At 43.2% G+C, this 16,604-nt stretch overlaps 1 protein-coding gene across 11 annotated transcripts in view; it reads right to left on the minus strand.

Annotated features, from left to right (window-relative positions):
* Window positions 1-3,022: 3,022 nt before the first annotated feature.
* The window catches only part of PTPRT (protein tyrosine phosphatase receptor type T), a 1,549,072-nt gene continuing 1,535,490 nt past the window's right edge, over window positions 3,023-16,604 (minus strand). For all 11 annotated transcript variants that reach the window (XM_060190244.1, XM_060190260.1, XM_060190255.1 and 8 more), the window contains 4 exons: window positions 15,288-15,413; window positions 14,309-14,472; window positions 8,738-8,873; window positions 3,023-7,854 (listed from right to left, as the gene is read on the minus strand). In XM_060190244.1, coding sequence (XP_060046227.1) covers window positions 7,801-7,854; window positions 8,738-8,873; window positions 14,309-14,472; window positions 15,288-15,413 — 480 coding nt within the window. In that variant the 3' untranslated portion in view covers window positions 3,023-7,800. The remainder of the gene's footprint in view (window positions 7,855-8,737; window positions 8,874-14,308; window positions 14,473-15,287; window positions 15,414-16,604) is intronic.

A 16,604-nucleotide genomic window follows, 5' to 3' on the forward strand; every position in this document is an offset into this window, starting at 1 on the left:
TAAGATGGACTTGCAGGTGTAAAAAGGTTACACTTCACTGTAATGTACAGTCAAAAAATATATCTGATATTCATTGACCTGACATCATTTACCTTGTTTTTTAAGCTAGAATTGGAAAGAAAAAGAAAGAAAGAACATTGACAGCACAGCGCTGGCTTTTAGAAAGTCAATTTCTTTTCTTTTCTCTTCTCGCACGTGCCTTATCTATCAAACACCCAAACTGTACAAGTGCAGGCCATTGGGATTTGTGGAGGAGGATGCAAAACAGTGTGGAGACTTTGTTTTCATGCAACAACATATGCCCAGTGGAAATGAAAATCTCAGTCTCCCTGGAATTGACTGGGAACCTCATGAGGGTCCTTAGAGGGTCAGGATGATACCCAGTAGCCAAAGAAATGATAGAGACCCCAATTCTTTGCCTTTCATTGGCTAGGAGGGTGAAGGGTGAAAAGGAATGGTAGAAAAAAATGCTTTTGAGTCTGGTTGCCACTATGGGTTAGACTGGATTGACTTGGGTTAGATAAGGATCTGTCTGGCAATGAAATAAATGCACTGGGATGACTATAATCATGTTCCAACTGAATCACTGTGCTTTGGCCACTTGCTCCAACAACTTTGAATGGAGAATAGGGGTTGAATTAATCTCTGGAAATAATGTGTATGGGAAGTAAAACCCTGCTATGGGTCCCACATAGACCTTTACTGGTTCTGGCTATCATTGATGGTCATGTTGGACAGTGGGTTTGAATTATAGCTGTTCACAGAGATCTTGGTGGATATTGGATCTAAGCAAAGTGACTATTATTGGGCTATGCAGTGATCTCTTGGATTATCACCACACTTGAATGAGTTCTGCACATGTTGCCAGAGCAATAGCTTTACCTGCATGATGGTGAGACTTGGGCAGGACAACATGAGACTTATATTTTTATAAGTTAAGTTTGACCTGCTTGGCTCTGTGCTTTATAGGAATGAAGGAACTCAAGCATGGATCCAGATCTACATATCCTGCCCATGTAGTGTAGAAGTAACTTAAAGATTTAGTAATTTAAGCAATATTTCAGTGCTCCTTCTTTGATTTAAAGAAATTTCTGGCTCCTGAGATTGGTAGTTCATCTTTTCTAGCAGATAGAATATTCTTCCTTACAGCTACTTAATTTTATCTACTGATCCTAGTTTCACTCATATAAGTGACCTGGGATTAGCAAACTTTGCATGAATTTGCCTAACAGTCTGCAGACATGCGACATAAATAGACAAAAGTATTCTAGTACCTGATGGAAACCTGATTTGACCCAGGTGTTACTACTTCACTTTCTGAATCTATGAACCCCTCTAGGGTCTTTGATCCAGGGAATGCCATACATTAATCTCACAAGGGAAAAATAGAGAGTGATGGTGGGCACTGACTGTTTCTTGGGCCACCACTGATGATGATGACCCACCACTAATTTGTATTCATATGTCCAAAGGCACTGGAATACTTTCCTTGGGACTCAATTTTTCAATATGGGTATGTTACTTCACATTTTCCTTTTTCCCCATCAATTTTAAGAATCCCTATTATCAACTACACAAATTACCTTGAGCTAGAGGATAGCATACCAATGTCTTTCTATCCATCACCGAAGCCACCAGATCTTCAGTCTCTGACTATTGTAATTAAAGATTGGGATCCAAATTGATTGGATCAGACTGAGAATGAAGCTTTAGGATTATACAATGCCAAAAAGCCCTTTTCATCCATCCACAGACCTTGTATCAGTCCCAGTGGATCAGTCCCAAGCTCTTTGATAGTCAGAATGCCAGGGCTAGGACTAGTAGTGAGCACATAGCTTGATACTTAATCTACCTCTTAGGGGCCTTAATATTCACAAGTGAATGTGGTGGGGGGGGTAAGTATGGCTTTGATGACCATTCCCCACTTCTGGAGGTGGGTAGGAATGATGTGAGATATGGTATTTATCTCTGCAAGACAGTTGGTCAGCCAGCCAGTTATCCCTATATAAATCCTATCTCTGGTTACCAATAAGCCATAAGAAAATCTTATGTGTACAAATATGGCTTAGATATCTCACTGTGCTTCTTAAGATTATACCTATGATCCTGAAATATGTATCAGAAGTAACTAGAGCTAGAACCGTTCCTTCAACTACCACTGGCTTATGGTATTCAGCTAGTATGTCACCTAAAAAGCAGAGTCCTCCAAAGTGAGACCGGGACCCTTCATGTTATTTCTAGATGTGTGCTTACGTAAAGTTTCCAACAGAGTCCTTATATTTGGTTATAGTGTCAGGGCTGAATTTTAGTTAGTCTTTTCTAGCTGGATATATCTGTCTAATTTTGCTATGATTTGAAATTGACATCACTGGCTGAGAAGGTGTTCAGACTAATTAGATTATGGGGAAGGCAATTCAGGGCTTTGAGATAAAGTGACCATCCATGTAACTCATATCACTTCTTTTGACTCACCCTAGAGCTTGGGTTGACCATTTGTCTCCAGGGATCTTGGCCCAGCAGTATGGTGGCCTAATGGTTTAGGATTAGCACTCTACTCATCTATCCATGTAGAGTATTACACTTGACTCAGTTTGGTGTTGGTGGTTTGTCTATCCAACTCAGGCGTGGCCAGTTACAGGTTATGGAACATGGAGTTCTTTATTGTGTTTTATGGCAGGAGATACAGAAAATTATTTCCATAAATGTCTGTGAGTCTAGGTTGGACAGATACTCCTACAGAGTGATGTGATAAGCACCCCCTAAGGTCTCACTTCCGCTGTTTTAGAAGCCCTGCTAGACTAAGACTTCTGCACACACAACAGGGATTCACACTAGTGTGGAAGAAATGTGAATCTTGGTGAGGACACACAGCAGGAGCTAGCTGAGCAATGAGAAATGAATAAATATAACTGGTAAGAGAAAAAGTAGCATCTTTTATCCAGTGATCCATGTTCTAAAGCAATACCCTTCTTTGCTCCAAGTGGTTTTAACTAGTTGTTCTTCGTCCTCTGTCCTGCTGTGTCACAGATGGGGCCATTTTTCTTAGTAACCCACGTACACCCTTGGTTCTTCATAGTCTTGCTGAGTCCCAATTCCTTGCCTTACTATTTTACTCTCAAAATCTAGTCCTTCTACTTAACTAGTCTCTAGTTTTTTATACCTTTCCCATTAATTTTGTGGTCCAACAACATAATCAAGAAATGGCCTTGTTGGGACTGAATGTGAAGACTTTCCTGAGCAACCTCATGAGTTGAGCTGTGCTACAGTAACCTGTACTTCCTGTTAACACTTCTTTCTTTCCTAAACCCACAAAGCATGCCTGGGTAGACTAGAGAGAGGAAGTTTCCTGAGCCCAGACCCTCACATGAACTATGCCCTCAGATTTGCCCACATTAGCAACCACTTGACTTCACTTGAACAAAAAAATACTATCTTCTAGAGGCCCTAACATTCAAGATTTTTCTTTAGGGACCCAAACTCAGTATGTCAGGCATGCAAGACCTAAACATTTTACTATTTTGTCAATATGTTCCTTCTGGCATGTAGCAGAGGAAGAGAGCTGAACCAAAATAAACCCATGAATAGTGTTAAGGAGCAAAGGATCTAAGGGACAAAGAAATGATCTTGAGCTTAAATTTAGAATTGGCCTTCAATGGAAGTAGCATAACTAGACATTGTGCCTCTCACAATAATTGTGCCTCTCACAATAATTCCTTAGAGTTCATCGTAGTAGACTGAGGGGATTAAGCTCACATGATTTGAAAAAAATATTTAAATAGTTATAACAAATCAGACTAACTTAGAGTGGAATGCAAATATTGCATGAATCATTGATATAAAACATGAGACTATGAAGCAATTTTAAGATTACCAGTGTCTTCTTTGGATTTAACAAGATCCATTGAGTTATCTGTTTCACTCTAGTCTTTGTTATCATTGATATAGCCTCATGGGGAATTATAAGAAATGATAGTGGAAAATTAGCATTCTTTGACCAATTCAAATTCTGGCTCCCTCATTCATCATATGTGGAACTGTGGACACTTGAGTGGTATGCTCCACCCTATGAATCTGTTTCCAGATCTACAAAATAGTAACATTCACACTTAGGGACACTGATGAGTTTTTCATTGAGTTTACAAGTTAATGTAGACTCAGAGTCTCAGCATAGGGTTAACTGGATCCAGATAAATCTGACATCTAACACACCACTTTTTCCAGGGCACAATCAAAGAAAAGACCAACAATGAAAGCAGGCCAATTTCTTCTGAGCCCACAAAGAAAAAGCGTTCTCTGATTATCCAGAAAACTATGGAAAGGCTTGAAATGTCACATCAGAATGAATGAAAGGACACAATGTTGGGACACAGTTGAGATATGCCCTGGGCCAATCTAGGCCACACACTTGTGCAGGTAGGGACAATTTCAGGCTTCTCATTAATTTCTTGCATCTTTTCCAAACAGAGTGCACACTTAGGAAGAGCAGGAATCACATGGCTCTGCACTAAGTAAGAGTACTCTTCCTGGTACTCAGAGAAGAGATGAGCTCCTGGTACCCAGAGAAGAGATGGTGGGGACTCTGCATAGTAAAAGGTCCATCCACCCTTTAAGTGGGATTGGTGCTGGGGAGAGAACTTGGGGAAGAAGGTTTCCTTGGGGTAACAAATCAAATTCAAATTCCTGGCCCAGATGTGGCATTTCATTGAAGCTCTGCCATGAACTTTCCCTATAAGATCTTAGGAAAGGTGTCTCTATTCGTGAGCCTTAGCTTATCCCCAAATTAGCAGCTGGACTGCTCACTACTCTGCCTTCTTTGGAAGGTGACTGGGTTGTGAGGGCGTGAGGACACAAGCCAGGAGAAGCCATCCCCAGTCCTTGTTGGGCTGGCTCTCATGATGGCTTGAGGTTTTACAACTTTTCTTCTCCCTGATGACACATTTTAAATTCCTATCATTGTGGATGATAGAAGTCACTGTCATTTTTATCTGCCAGCAATTTCAACCCTTCTTGAGCAGAAAAAAAATCCTAGGATTCTAGAAAGCCACCCTTCCATCCTCTGTTCTGTATGGATGAACCATGATCTAAGAAAATAGTATATAATAGGTTGATTTAATTTGCTCTAGGCTCCTTGGAGGCTGGAGGAAGGCCAGCTAGGACAGAGAACTGGAATCAGGGGAAGCCAGCAAAGGTTAATGAGGGCTGGGGCTAGAGACTTCCTCAAGCACATTGGGAAGAGGCCATCAAAGGAACTGAGCAGGATTCTCACAGGGTTCCTTTGTTCCTGGCTTGATCAAGTTTGGTGTCACTGGTTTTCCTGATAACTCCAGAACCCTTGTCTCTGGGGGGAGCATCTGTGGACTCATAGCATGCCCCATGCTTGTGGTCCTGGAGACCTGGATGGGTCACTCTGTTTCATGGGAGATCAGAAACCCTGGGCTTCTCACAGAAACTGACCCACTGCCTATTTGTTCCAGCAATGAAATAATAAGCAAACAGACAACAGATGTCACTAAAAGGTACACACTGAAGAGAATGTGTTCACAGTGTCTGATGAAAGAAAAGAGGCAGGCCCACTGGCTTGGGAGGGGGCCTTCCCCAATACTGAGCTGAGTGTAGCTCTCTGAGCTTCCCCTGGATCCTTGTTGCCTACAGCTAGCACAGTCTGGTCCCTCAGAAGAGCAACCCTCCTGCCCTGCTCACCTTCTGCCCACCCATTCTATGCCAGGCTGCAACTGGGTTCCCCTCCTCCCAACCCCTCCCATAAGATAGTCCAACCACCACCCCCCCCATAGGGATTCTCACACCTCTTTGTGCTCTAAATGTTGGCTCCCTGGGCCTGAATTTCCTTTTCTTCCTTTTTCTATGAGGCCCAGCTAGAATGGTTTTCACCTCCTCTGAAGTCCTTGGCAGTCCCTTTGCCTCTCAGGATCTTAGAACATTCCAGTACCCTACCACCAATGCACTGTGGCTAGATTTCCCCAATACACAGTGAGCTATTGAGGGCAAAAACTGTGCCTTATTGAACTCTGTGCTCCTTCTGCCCTGACTGGGACTGGATCAGCCTCCAAGATAGAGAGTCCTCCATTATAGAATACCCTGGGGAGAGAAAACTCCCTAGCCAGCAGACCTCAGCCCGAGGGAACAGGGAATTGTTTTTCACTGGCTGAGAAATCAGATGAGACTGGCTTTCCTGGGGATCTGGGAACAAGTTACTGAAATATATCTGAAACTCTGGGCCTCCCAGAAGAACTGGCATCAGAAGGAGAAAATTAAGTTTCCATTTGTGGAATTCTCTACTCAGAAGTTTCTGGCCTTATTTCCCCTCCATAAAGCAATTGCTTGGTGGAGAAAGGATAAAGAAAATACTACCAATATGTCTCATCATCACTATCTGCCTTTTTGGAACCTAGAATTTCATCACAGAGAAAGATGCCTCTGCCTCCTCAACAGTGAGATGGAGATTTCATGAGATGTCATGTGCAAAGTGCCAAGCAGGGCTTTTATATATTGAATAGTAGGTTCCCTTTTATTGACTTATCTGAAATTTGGGCAAGACCCTAGGGTCCTGGTTCTGATCCCCTTGGTCATTTTAAACTAAAGTATAACTGGGTTCACTCTGGTCTCTTTTGAGATGTAAACTGGGTTTCTCTAGGGAGGAATCTGATGCTGAAAATCAAAGATAATGTATAAAGTTTTCCCAGAAACTCCAGGACCATCTTCAGACTAGCTTCCTCAATGACACTGCTGTCCTTGGGGTGAGGGTTGGGAGTGGGTTTTTCAGAACTTTGTGCCAGGAAAGAGGCCCCAGAGCACTGTATTATAGTGTACATTCAAACTCGCTGTCCCCCACTTTTTATTTCCTCACAGAAGAGATTAAGATTTTATACCATCCCTTTAAAAAAGTTTTTCACACATACATTTCAGAAACATAATCAAATCTTATGTTGTTTATCTCTCCCAAAGGAAGCCACTATCCAAAAGACACAAGGTTAGCCAGAGACCCCACCCTAGGGAGGTGGTCTCCAGTCACACAGATTATGGGGGCAAGTAGCAGAGGACCCTGCAATTTCACCCCTCCCGCTGACCATGAAGAAAGCAAAGACCTTGTAGGAGAGTGCCACAGACACCATGAGCCATCCTGGGAATGATATAAGGGCAAGGCCCAGACTGGAGGCGAGGTGCAGAACAGTGATGGGCCAAGCCCCATGCAGGTGAGGTGTAAGGCTCGAGCCTCTGTTCTGGTATTGGAGTGTCCTGAGCTGACACTGCTCTAGACAGGCAGGTGTCACTCTGGTGGCAGAGAGGCAGGAAGGAGACTATAAGGGGCAGCATAGCAGGGACCCCAGGCACCCACTTATTTCTGTGACAGCATGGAGTACTGGAACACTTGTCCCCTCTACAGCCAAGGAGAAGCAGGGCAGGAGAAGGTCCACCAAGCCTGACACTTCGTCAGCAACTGCACAGTCAGCTTGCCATGAGATTCAAAAACTTCAAAAGAGCAAAAGCAAGAGGTCTAGGAACCAAAAAAATATCCAGGGTCTTGCTATGGGTGTAATTCTGCATGGGCCCAGGTCTAGGGTGGGCTGGGTGAGAATGGAAACTTGGGCATTCAGGAAAGCTTCTCCACAGCTACAAGAGATCCCTCAGAAAGTGCAGAGCCCACCAGGGACCACCAGTCTTCTCCTTGGAGTTGGCCAGGGTGCCATCTCTAAGACCCTGGGTCCAGCCACTGCCATTCACAGAAAAGGGGGCTTGACTGCAGCAGCCTCTGGCTTCTGGCAGGTTCTCCATCCTGCTGGGCTAAAAGGAGCTTAAATATTCCAGTGCCACCTCGTATACAAATTTATATTGTTCCTGAGAGGACAAAGAGAGAGGGAGAGGGAGGGAGGGAGGGGCAGAGACAATAGAGGGAACAGAAAAGGAAAATCTATTTAGTTTTTGAGATTTGATGTGCAGAAAACTTTACATCTGTACCAGCAATTAACTCAAAATCATTCACTTTAATTACCCACATCTGGGCATATTTCACAGTTCTACCCATCACCTGCTTCCATTCAAGCTTTCCTGAATCCCACCTCATGTCAATTCCTGTCTGTCACTCATTTGGAGACAGGTATTTCTCAAAATGTAAGGTGCATACAAAGCACACAGGTATCTTTTGAAAATGAAGATTCTGACTTAGTTGACATGGAGTGGGGCTCAAGATGCTGCAGTTTAGGAAGCTCCTATCTGATGCTAAGGCAGACGTTTCCATCTGTCTGTTGACTGAACTTTGAGGAGGATTTCACTATGAATGAGACCAAGGTTAAAGGCTTGTACAGTTGTTACAAGTACTTACAAGTCTGTTTGTACCCCTTTCTCCCAGCTCCTAGCTGCATGCATTACATTATAAAAATTACTATCAATCTATTAAAACAGGGTTAGATTACATTGAAAGCCTAACACACACTACTGATGCAGAATCATTTCCCCTACGCCTAACTGGGTTAATACCTTCCTATGGAAAGAATGGGAAATTAGACAAAGTAGAGTGTGCCAGGATTAATATCTGGACTGCCCAGTAGGAAAAAGTTGGTGAAGGTGAAAGGAGAGAAATGGAATAAATTGAGAAGTGTGTGCAAAGAGGATAGACTGTACGTGCAGCTGTTGAGTGATGTGTTGTTTGGTGTGATTTTATTTAGGTTAAGGGAATGGCAGTCATCTCCTACCTACTGGAAAGCAGTTCAGAGATACTTACCAGGGTCTCCACCATGTTGGATTTGTTGTTACGCAATGTTTTTACAATGTGGAACACATCGATGATGTTTTGCTGTTGGATCATTTCACAGACGCTGCAGATAGCACAGAAGGTTCCACTGCGGCCTCCCCCATTTCTAAACACAGAGTAAAAAGGTAAGCTATGGGTGAAGCACTCAGTAGACCATACACATTAAGCACCAGGACCCAGGTTTGAGTCCCTGATCTCCATTTGTGGGGTGGGGGGTCTTCATGGGTTCTAAGGGGATCAATGCTGTTGCAATCTTCCCTTTTCTCTCTCTATCTCCACCTTTCTCTCTCACCCTCTGTAAAAAAAAGAAAAAGATGGCCACCGGGAGTTGTGTAGTGGTTCAAGCACTGAGCCCCAGTGATAATCCTGGTGGTAATCATCATCATCATCTTCTTCTTAACCATCATCCCTTGATACTATTTCACCACATTTCTTTCACTTAGTCTAAATGAGAATAAGAGGCAGGGAGAGACATCACAGCACCAAAGCTTTCTCCATTGCTATACCACTTCTCATGTGGTGCTGAGTCTTGAAACTGGGCTGCATACACAACAAAGCAGGAACCCTACTGAGTGACTTAACTCTCTGGCCAGACATCTATTAATTCTAAAGCTATGTCCTAGTAGTGAGGAGTGGCTTCCCGGGCAGATGCAGTGGTGAAAGCCTTAGCCTGAGCCCCAGGTTATGGTTTGAAATTCATCTGTGCTACAGTGAGCCTGCTTTGAACTTGGGCAACTGACTTTTTGGTTGGGCAGTCACAAAATGAGGGGGGTAGACTAGTTGTCTTTAAGGGTTCAGCTAGCTTGATGTTTCCCTGACATTATATTTATTTATTTATTTATTTATTTATTTATTTATTTATTGCCATGAGGTTTATTGCCTGGGTTGGTGACTCCACAATGAATTCACTGTTCCAGGAAGCCATTTATCTCTCTCCCCCCTTTTAAAAATATATATTTTCTTTTTTTTCTTTTATTTATTATTGGATAGAGAGAAACAGAAGGGAGGGGGGATAGGTAAAGAAAGAGACAGAGGCATCTGCAGCCCTGCTTCACCACTCGTGAAGCTTCCTCCTCTACAGGTGGAGACCAGGGGACTTGAACCCAGGTCCACAAACACTGTAATATGAGTGCTTAACCAGCTGCACCACTGCTTGACCCTATCTCTCTTTCTTCAATAGAACAGAGAGAAATTGAGAGGTGAAGGGGATATAGAGAGGGAGAAAGACAGAGACACTTGTAGTAACTGCTTCACTACTAATAAAGCTTCCCCCCTCTACAGGTAGTGAGTAGGGGACCTGGACCTGGTTCCATATCAATGTGAGCACTTAACCAAGTGTGCCACAGTCTGGCCCTGGCTCTATGAGCATTTTATTGTCACCCAGGGCAGACTAACTCCACCCTCGCACAGGCAGGAATGAATGAACCCTTGTACATGTGGTGTCTGCAGCCTTGTCCAGAGGGGTGCTTTAGGTCCACCTGTTCACTCACTAAAGACAATGGAAGGTTTCAGGTAGTTTTCTTCCTAGATCTTTCTATCTGTTAGGGATATCAGATATTTATGTTAGCCTAGAGTCCAGCCAGCTAGGCTTGGGACAGGTCCAAGTTCCTATAACCTGATAACACGGGACACACTGGTTTAAATGAGGCCCTTCTAGCCTGAAAAAAAAAAAAACAGTTAGTGAGCTCTTGGCAGGGTCATCCCTCTGTCATCCCTTCTTTCCTGATGATCCATAACTCATCTTCATGGAAACACCCCTCCAACTCTTCACAGAAAGTTCCTTTAGGAATCTGTCTGATTTGGAACTCCTGGGCATATGGCCAATAGCAACTAATGATTTCATGTAATGGTCTGTGTCTAAAGAACATCTGGGTGGAACTAAGGTACTGAATGTACCAGATGTCTTTGCTGCAGGGCACTCAGCTCCAGATGATTCAAGTACCCAGAGTTGCCCTGTGATCACAGGTCAGTGTCTGCACCTCAGTGCTGGTTTTGGTGTCTATGACCCTCAAGAATGTTAATTCTCTGTTGACAGGGTACCCCTATGTACTCCTTTGCTTCTGATAAACTTGACAGGTGAGACATTGTTTAAAAAAAGACACTTCTGCAGAATAACTGGTTTAAAAAATGACAGCGCTGGCAAAATAGCTCACTTGGATGGTGCACCTACTTTGCCACACAGCCTAGGTTTGCACCTGTCCTCGAATGCATTGGAGAAGCTTTGGTGCTGTGGTCTTTCCCTTACACTCTGTCTTCTTGGAGAAGTCTACCTTGGCTGGTAGAGGTGAAGTCCCAGTGACAGCAAAATAATGACATGGGAAAGGGTAGGAAGGGACCCATCAAGAACAAGAGAGGACTTGATATTTTCTGGAGCAAGAATGACAGAGTCCAAAGGAAGAAGTGAATAGCATCTTGGGGTCCAGTGGATGAGCCCATGAAGGGGCTAAGGGACTGGGTGTAGCTCTGTGCTAACATGGGGTATCCTGAGAATGTGGAGGGAGGGGACTAGAGGAAACAAATGTAGTTGGAAGGAAACCAGCTGTCAGTTTCTGAAGAGTTTAGAGCCAGCTTGTCTTGGCTGATGCCATTCACCAACCTGATAAGGAACACTCCATAGCATTTTCCTAGATAGGTCTGTAATTTGAATCCTATGTAAGGGGAGGCGCTGGTGACTACAGGTGGTAGCTCTGAAGCGCTGTGTGTGTGTGTGTGTGTGTGTGTGTGTGTGTGTGTGTGTGTGTGTGTGTATGTGTGTGTGTATGTGTGTGTGTGTGAGCGCACAGGTGCACATGTGCACAGACCTGTTTAACCTTTCTGCTCTTTAATTTTCCTGACATGTGTATACAACACCTATTTGAAAGAGGAGGCATAATGAGCTGATTCTGAAAAGACTGAACTCAATTCTGAGGTCAGTAAGTGGTTAGTAATGCTTCCATTCCACTGGCTCCAAAAATATTTATTTTGACAAAGGGAAGGCCTTGGTTCAAACTTCTTTTAACACAATACTTTAAAAGTAAGGTCCTTTCAGTCATTTCTCCCCATTTTTTTTAAAAAAAAGTTCTAAGAAGCAAAGTGCATGATTGTGACTCAAATGTTCTACATCAAGCTATTCTGGCTACAAAAGTGATTTGGGTTTGAGATCCTTATACAAACCTCCTCTAAGGTCACTTTATAGCCCTGTAGACTCTGATAGATGCTCTTGGAAGTAATTATATTTATAAGATTTCCAGATTTGTTACCATGCTCTTAGAGGTATGCTGGTAGAAACAGTGTTTATTCTCTCACTATTTAGTATCAAAGCACCATGGGAGTTTAAGATGATCTAATTTAATAGATCCATTGGACAGATGAGGAAATGAAGTCTCAAAATTATGATTTCAGGGGGTGGGGACAAGCAGTATCATACCCAGTTAAGTGTAAATGTTACCATGTGCTACCACCAGTTTTTTCTTTTCTTTCCTTTTTTTTTTTTTTAAACTTGTAGTTGCTTAATCCCACCCTTACCCCAAAGAAGTCTGGAGGTCAGCTGCTTCTCTTGTTTCTCACTGACTATCTCTCTCTCAGTCACTCATTAGCTCCTGCCCCCTCAATTAGCTTTCAAATTTGTCAGTCAACAAACAGCAGTGAAAGGGAGGGGAGGTTTTAATAGAGGGAACATTGCAACACCTGCTGGAGAAAAAAAGTTTCTTATTGAACTCAGCAGTGACCTTGGAGGAAAATGAGGGTTAACCTCTTCATGAGCAACATTTTATAGTAATTTATATAGTTTATATAGTTTATACCTGGTCACAAAAGCCAAGCCCTAGACTTGTTTGAAATAGAGTTTGTTGTATTTTTTAACTAATGGGAGTAGTAAAACCAAGTCTGTATCAGATGAAGGACTAAGGAAATGGACTAGTTCGCTCTGCACAAACACTTGAATTTTCTAATCTGGGGAAATGGGAGGCAGCAAGCAATTCCCTCAAATTAATATATTCCAAACACAGGATCCCAATTATAGGAGCTCTTCCTATCAGACTTCAGAATGGTGGCGATTAGCAGAGACATCTTTCTCTGGAAGTGGAGCCCTAGTGGTTGAGGGTAGGAAGTTTGTTCCTAGGAAAAAGATTAACTTATCCCAACCAAGGGAGAGACTGGAGCTTTTTTTTTTTTTTTTCCAGTACCCTGACAGTTTTGAAGGAGTTTCTTCAGTTGAGAGAAGTCAAGCCCATGAAAATGTTTTTGTTTGTTTGTTTTTAAGAGAAGAAAGCAAGTAAAGAGAATCTTCTGGGTAGAAAAGAGAATATAGAGCAGTCTCAATGGTGATGAAAACAACTTATTTTTATAGCGCCAGTGAGTCATGAAATTAGAAGTACAGAGTGAAGAGGATGACTTCTAGAAGTAGCCTTCCCACCCTATTCCTAGAACTCTTCCTCTTTTGAAAGCAGTGTTATTCCTTGCCCTCTCAGTTTTCACCCCTTTTTCATGCCAACTCAGTTAACCCACCCCTAGAGTTAATGCACTTCCCCATTCCCACTCAGATCTGCAGTAACTACAACCAACTCTCCACAGCAGCACAGCTTTTTGGCTGCAAAGCAGAGCTCTTATGGACTCTAGATACTTAGTCCCACCCTTACCCCAAAGCAGTCTGGTAGCCAGCTGCTTCTCATGTTTCTCACTGGCTGTCTTCCTCTCAGTCACTCATTAGCTCCTGCCCCTTCAATTAACTTTCTAATTTGTCAATCAACAAATAGCAATGAAAGTGCTTTCCTCTAATGCTCTTCACATTCCCAGGTCCCAACTAGGATGCTCACAGTAAGAGGTGCCCAGCAAGAAGATGGCAGTGAGCCCTTCACTTGAATCAGAGCAGAGCTGATGAATGAATAGATGACACATTAGCTTGGAGCCCAGTGGATTCAAACCAAAACTACTATGGCCCGACTCCTCAGGCTGTCTGTGCCTCCATTTTTTTCTCACTGCTAGGTGATAACATCTGTATCTGCCTCAGAGATGGAAGGAAATGACTCATTTAGAATGCCTGGCATTTAACTCAACACCTTTCTTTTTTTTATTAGGAGACAATAGAGGAGAATCTAATCAGTGGAACTCACTTCATTCTGAGTCTTCTTGGGGTGGAGTGGATACCTCATGCCTCCTACTGATAAGTGAGGCTCACTCCCCCTCCCTGGGAGCATTGGGGAGTGGTCTGTCTACAATGCCTTCATTTTCACAGAAAGATCACAAGGTTTTGCAACAGTGACACATTATATAACAACAATTCAGGGCAGTAAACTGGTAACCTCAGATCATTACAGGATTGTCATTCCTTAAATACATTCTCATTAACCTTTAAGGCCTGTGGAATAGCTAGGCACACTGAGGACCGCAGTATGGCACCAGCCATGACTTAGCATAATAAGTATGTGAAAGACTCATATGGAGGCTTTGAAGTCTCATGTTCAATCCCCAGCACCATCAAAAGTCAGAATTGCGCAGTTCTTTCTCTCACCAGCCACATCTTCCATGATGCGCTATCACCCCACTGCCCTCCATGATACTCACAGGCAATGGACCACAGTGCGTCCCTCCCGTCCATCGTACTGCTCCTGCCACTTCTCCAGCCGCCGGACCACTTTGAGCAGAGAGCGCTTGGAGGGGGGTGTGTCTCTGTATGCGGGCCAGCCAATGTACTGGAGATGCTGGACTATACGATACCCATCCTGTGGCTGAGAACATGGAGGTTGTTAGAGTGATTGTGCTGGGAACCCTGAGGGCTGTGAGTACTCCAGAGACCCTGGGGATTTATATTGGGTTGCCAGAAAAGTCATGACACATTTTTGCATAGACTTTTCCAACAACCCAACAGCACTGTAGTAGAAGACAGAGTAATGAGGGCTAATCCACATCCTCATTGTGGTGGTTCACTGACTCTCTTTACACAGCATTGTACACCTCTGTGCACACTGATTCACCTGACATCACTGTCCTGTATCCCTTCTCAAACTTCCTTTCCTTTGGAAAAGCTTTCTCTGATTACCAAGCAGAGTTCATATCTCTCCCTAAGGTTCATGTGCCAGAATATATTTCACCATCCCATGGATTATAAACTCAGTGGGCACTATTTGGGCACTGTTTTCACAGTTTACTAATTTTCTCTCTCCCACCTAGCAAGTGAATTTCCTCATAGAAACAACTAATTATTTTTCATCTTCACATTCCCAGGGCTTAGCCCAAAGCTTACTGGATCTAATCTTCAAAGACTATGTCAAGTCGTGCCCAAACAGTGTGGCAGTGGGGAAGTGCTCTTTTTCTGAGAAATGTTGTTTACATGACAGCAAGTATGTCAGGAAACAGGCAGATGGCAAACTGTGTGTTGCTAAGTATAGGAGCCATTATTGGGTCTGAAGCTGGAACCAGCAAAAGCACCACTTCCCCAAGGATGAGATTATCAGGAGAACACAGCAATACTCTTGGCTGTTGTACAGACTCCTCCATCTGCTTTGGGGAGGAGGGACATGGGAAACAAGGTCTCTGTACTCACCCGAGCCATGTTACAGATGCGGAATATTCTGTGGATGATGTCCTCATCTATGTCTGCAGACACAAACTCTACCTGGATGGGCCCATAGCATCCAGAAGTCTTCTCAGGCCAGTACTGCATACAGAGCTGGGGCAAGGACAGAGGTCAGAGGAAGAGGTCAAGAACTTGCCACCAAGCCTATCTCTATCCCCCCTTCTTCTTCTCAATTATCACCAGGGTTAGCATTGGGGTTCAGTGCCTCCACAACAAATCTCTATCCTTCCCTACATTCATTTCTGTACAAAACTGGGGTCTTAAAATTTTATACTTGCATGATTCCACTGCTTCTAGTCAAACATGCTCCCTCAACCCCCATTTAGATAGACAGCATGTATGGGAGCTTCCCTTGGTGTTGAAACATATCTCATGCAGTGCTGAGGCTCAAATCTCAGTCAAGAACATGGGCAACATGATGAGTTCTCTCTTTGCCCTGCCAAGTCTTTCTTGTAGACTTGTGGAGGACACATTGGCTATGAAGGCAGAGTGATACGCAGGATATCAGACTAACTTTCTCTGTTCTAGAACAGTCACTCCATTTTGGTTGCAGGGGAGTTACTGAAAAATCAAGGCTCTAAACACACAGAAACTTGGCTCAAAAATCTCTGCTCTATTAAAACCGGTGACTTCACCACTTATAGCCCATCTTGGATGGAGCTTGAAAAGATCATGTTAAGTGAAATAAGTCAGAAACAGAGAATGAATATGGGATGATCTCACTCTTAGGCAGAAGTTGATAAACAAGATCAGAGGTGAAAACACAAGTAGAACCTGAACTGGAATTGGCGTATTGCACCAAAGTAAAAGACACTGGGGTGGGTAGGGGGGGGGAGAATGCAGGTCCAAAAAGGATGGCAGAGGACCTAGCAGGGGTTGTATTGTTATATGGAAAACTGGGAAATGTTATGCATGTACAAACTATTGTATTTACTGTTGAATGTAAAACATTAATTCCCCAATAAAGAAATTACAATAAATAAATAAATAAAGATAAAAATTCTGCTCTAAAGACAACAATAAGATATCACTTTAGGGTGGGGATATAGCATAATGGATATGCAAAGAGACTTTCATGCTTGAGGCTCTCAAGTCCTAGGTTCAACCCCCATACCTCCATAAGCCATAGCTGAGCAGTGCTCTGGTTAAAAACATAATAATAAATACTACTTTACTTTACTTTTGTGAACATGTCATACAGAAAGGGTAGTAACAACAAATGCTAGAAACATTGTGGGGGCAAAGGAACCCTCCTGCACTGCTGGTGGGAATGTAATTGATCCA

Source organism: Erinaceus europaeus, chromosome 1 (assembly GCF_950295315.1).
Source record: "Erinaceus europaeus chromosome 1, mEriEur2.1, whole genome shotgun sequence".
Classification (NCBI taxonomy): domain Eukaryota; kingdom Metazoa; phylum Chordata; class Mammalia; order Eulipotyphla; family Erinaceidae; genus Erinaceus; species Erinaceus europaeus.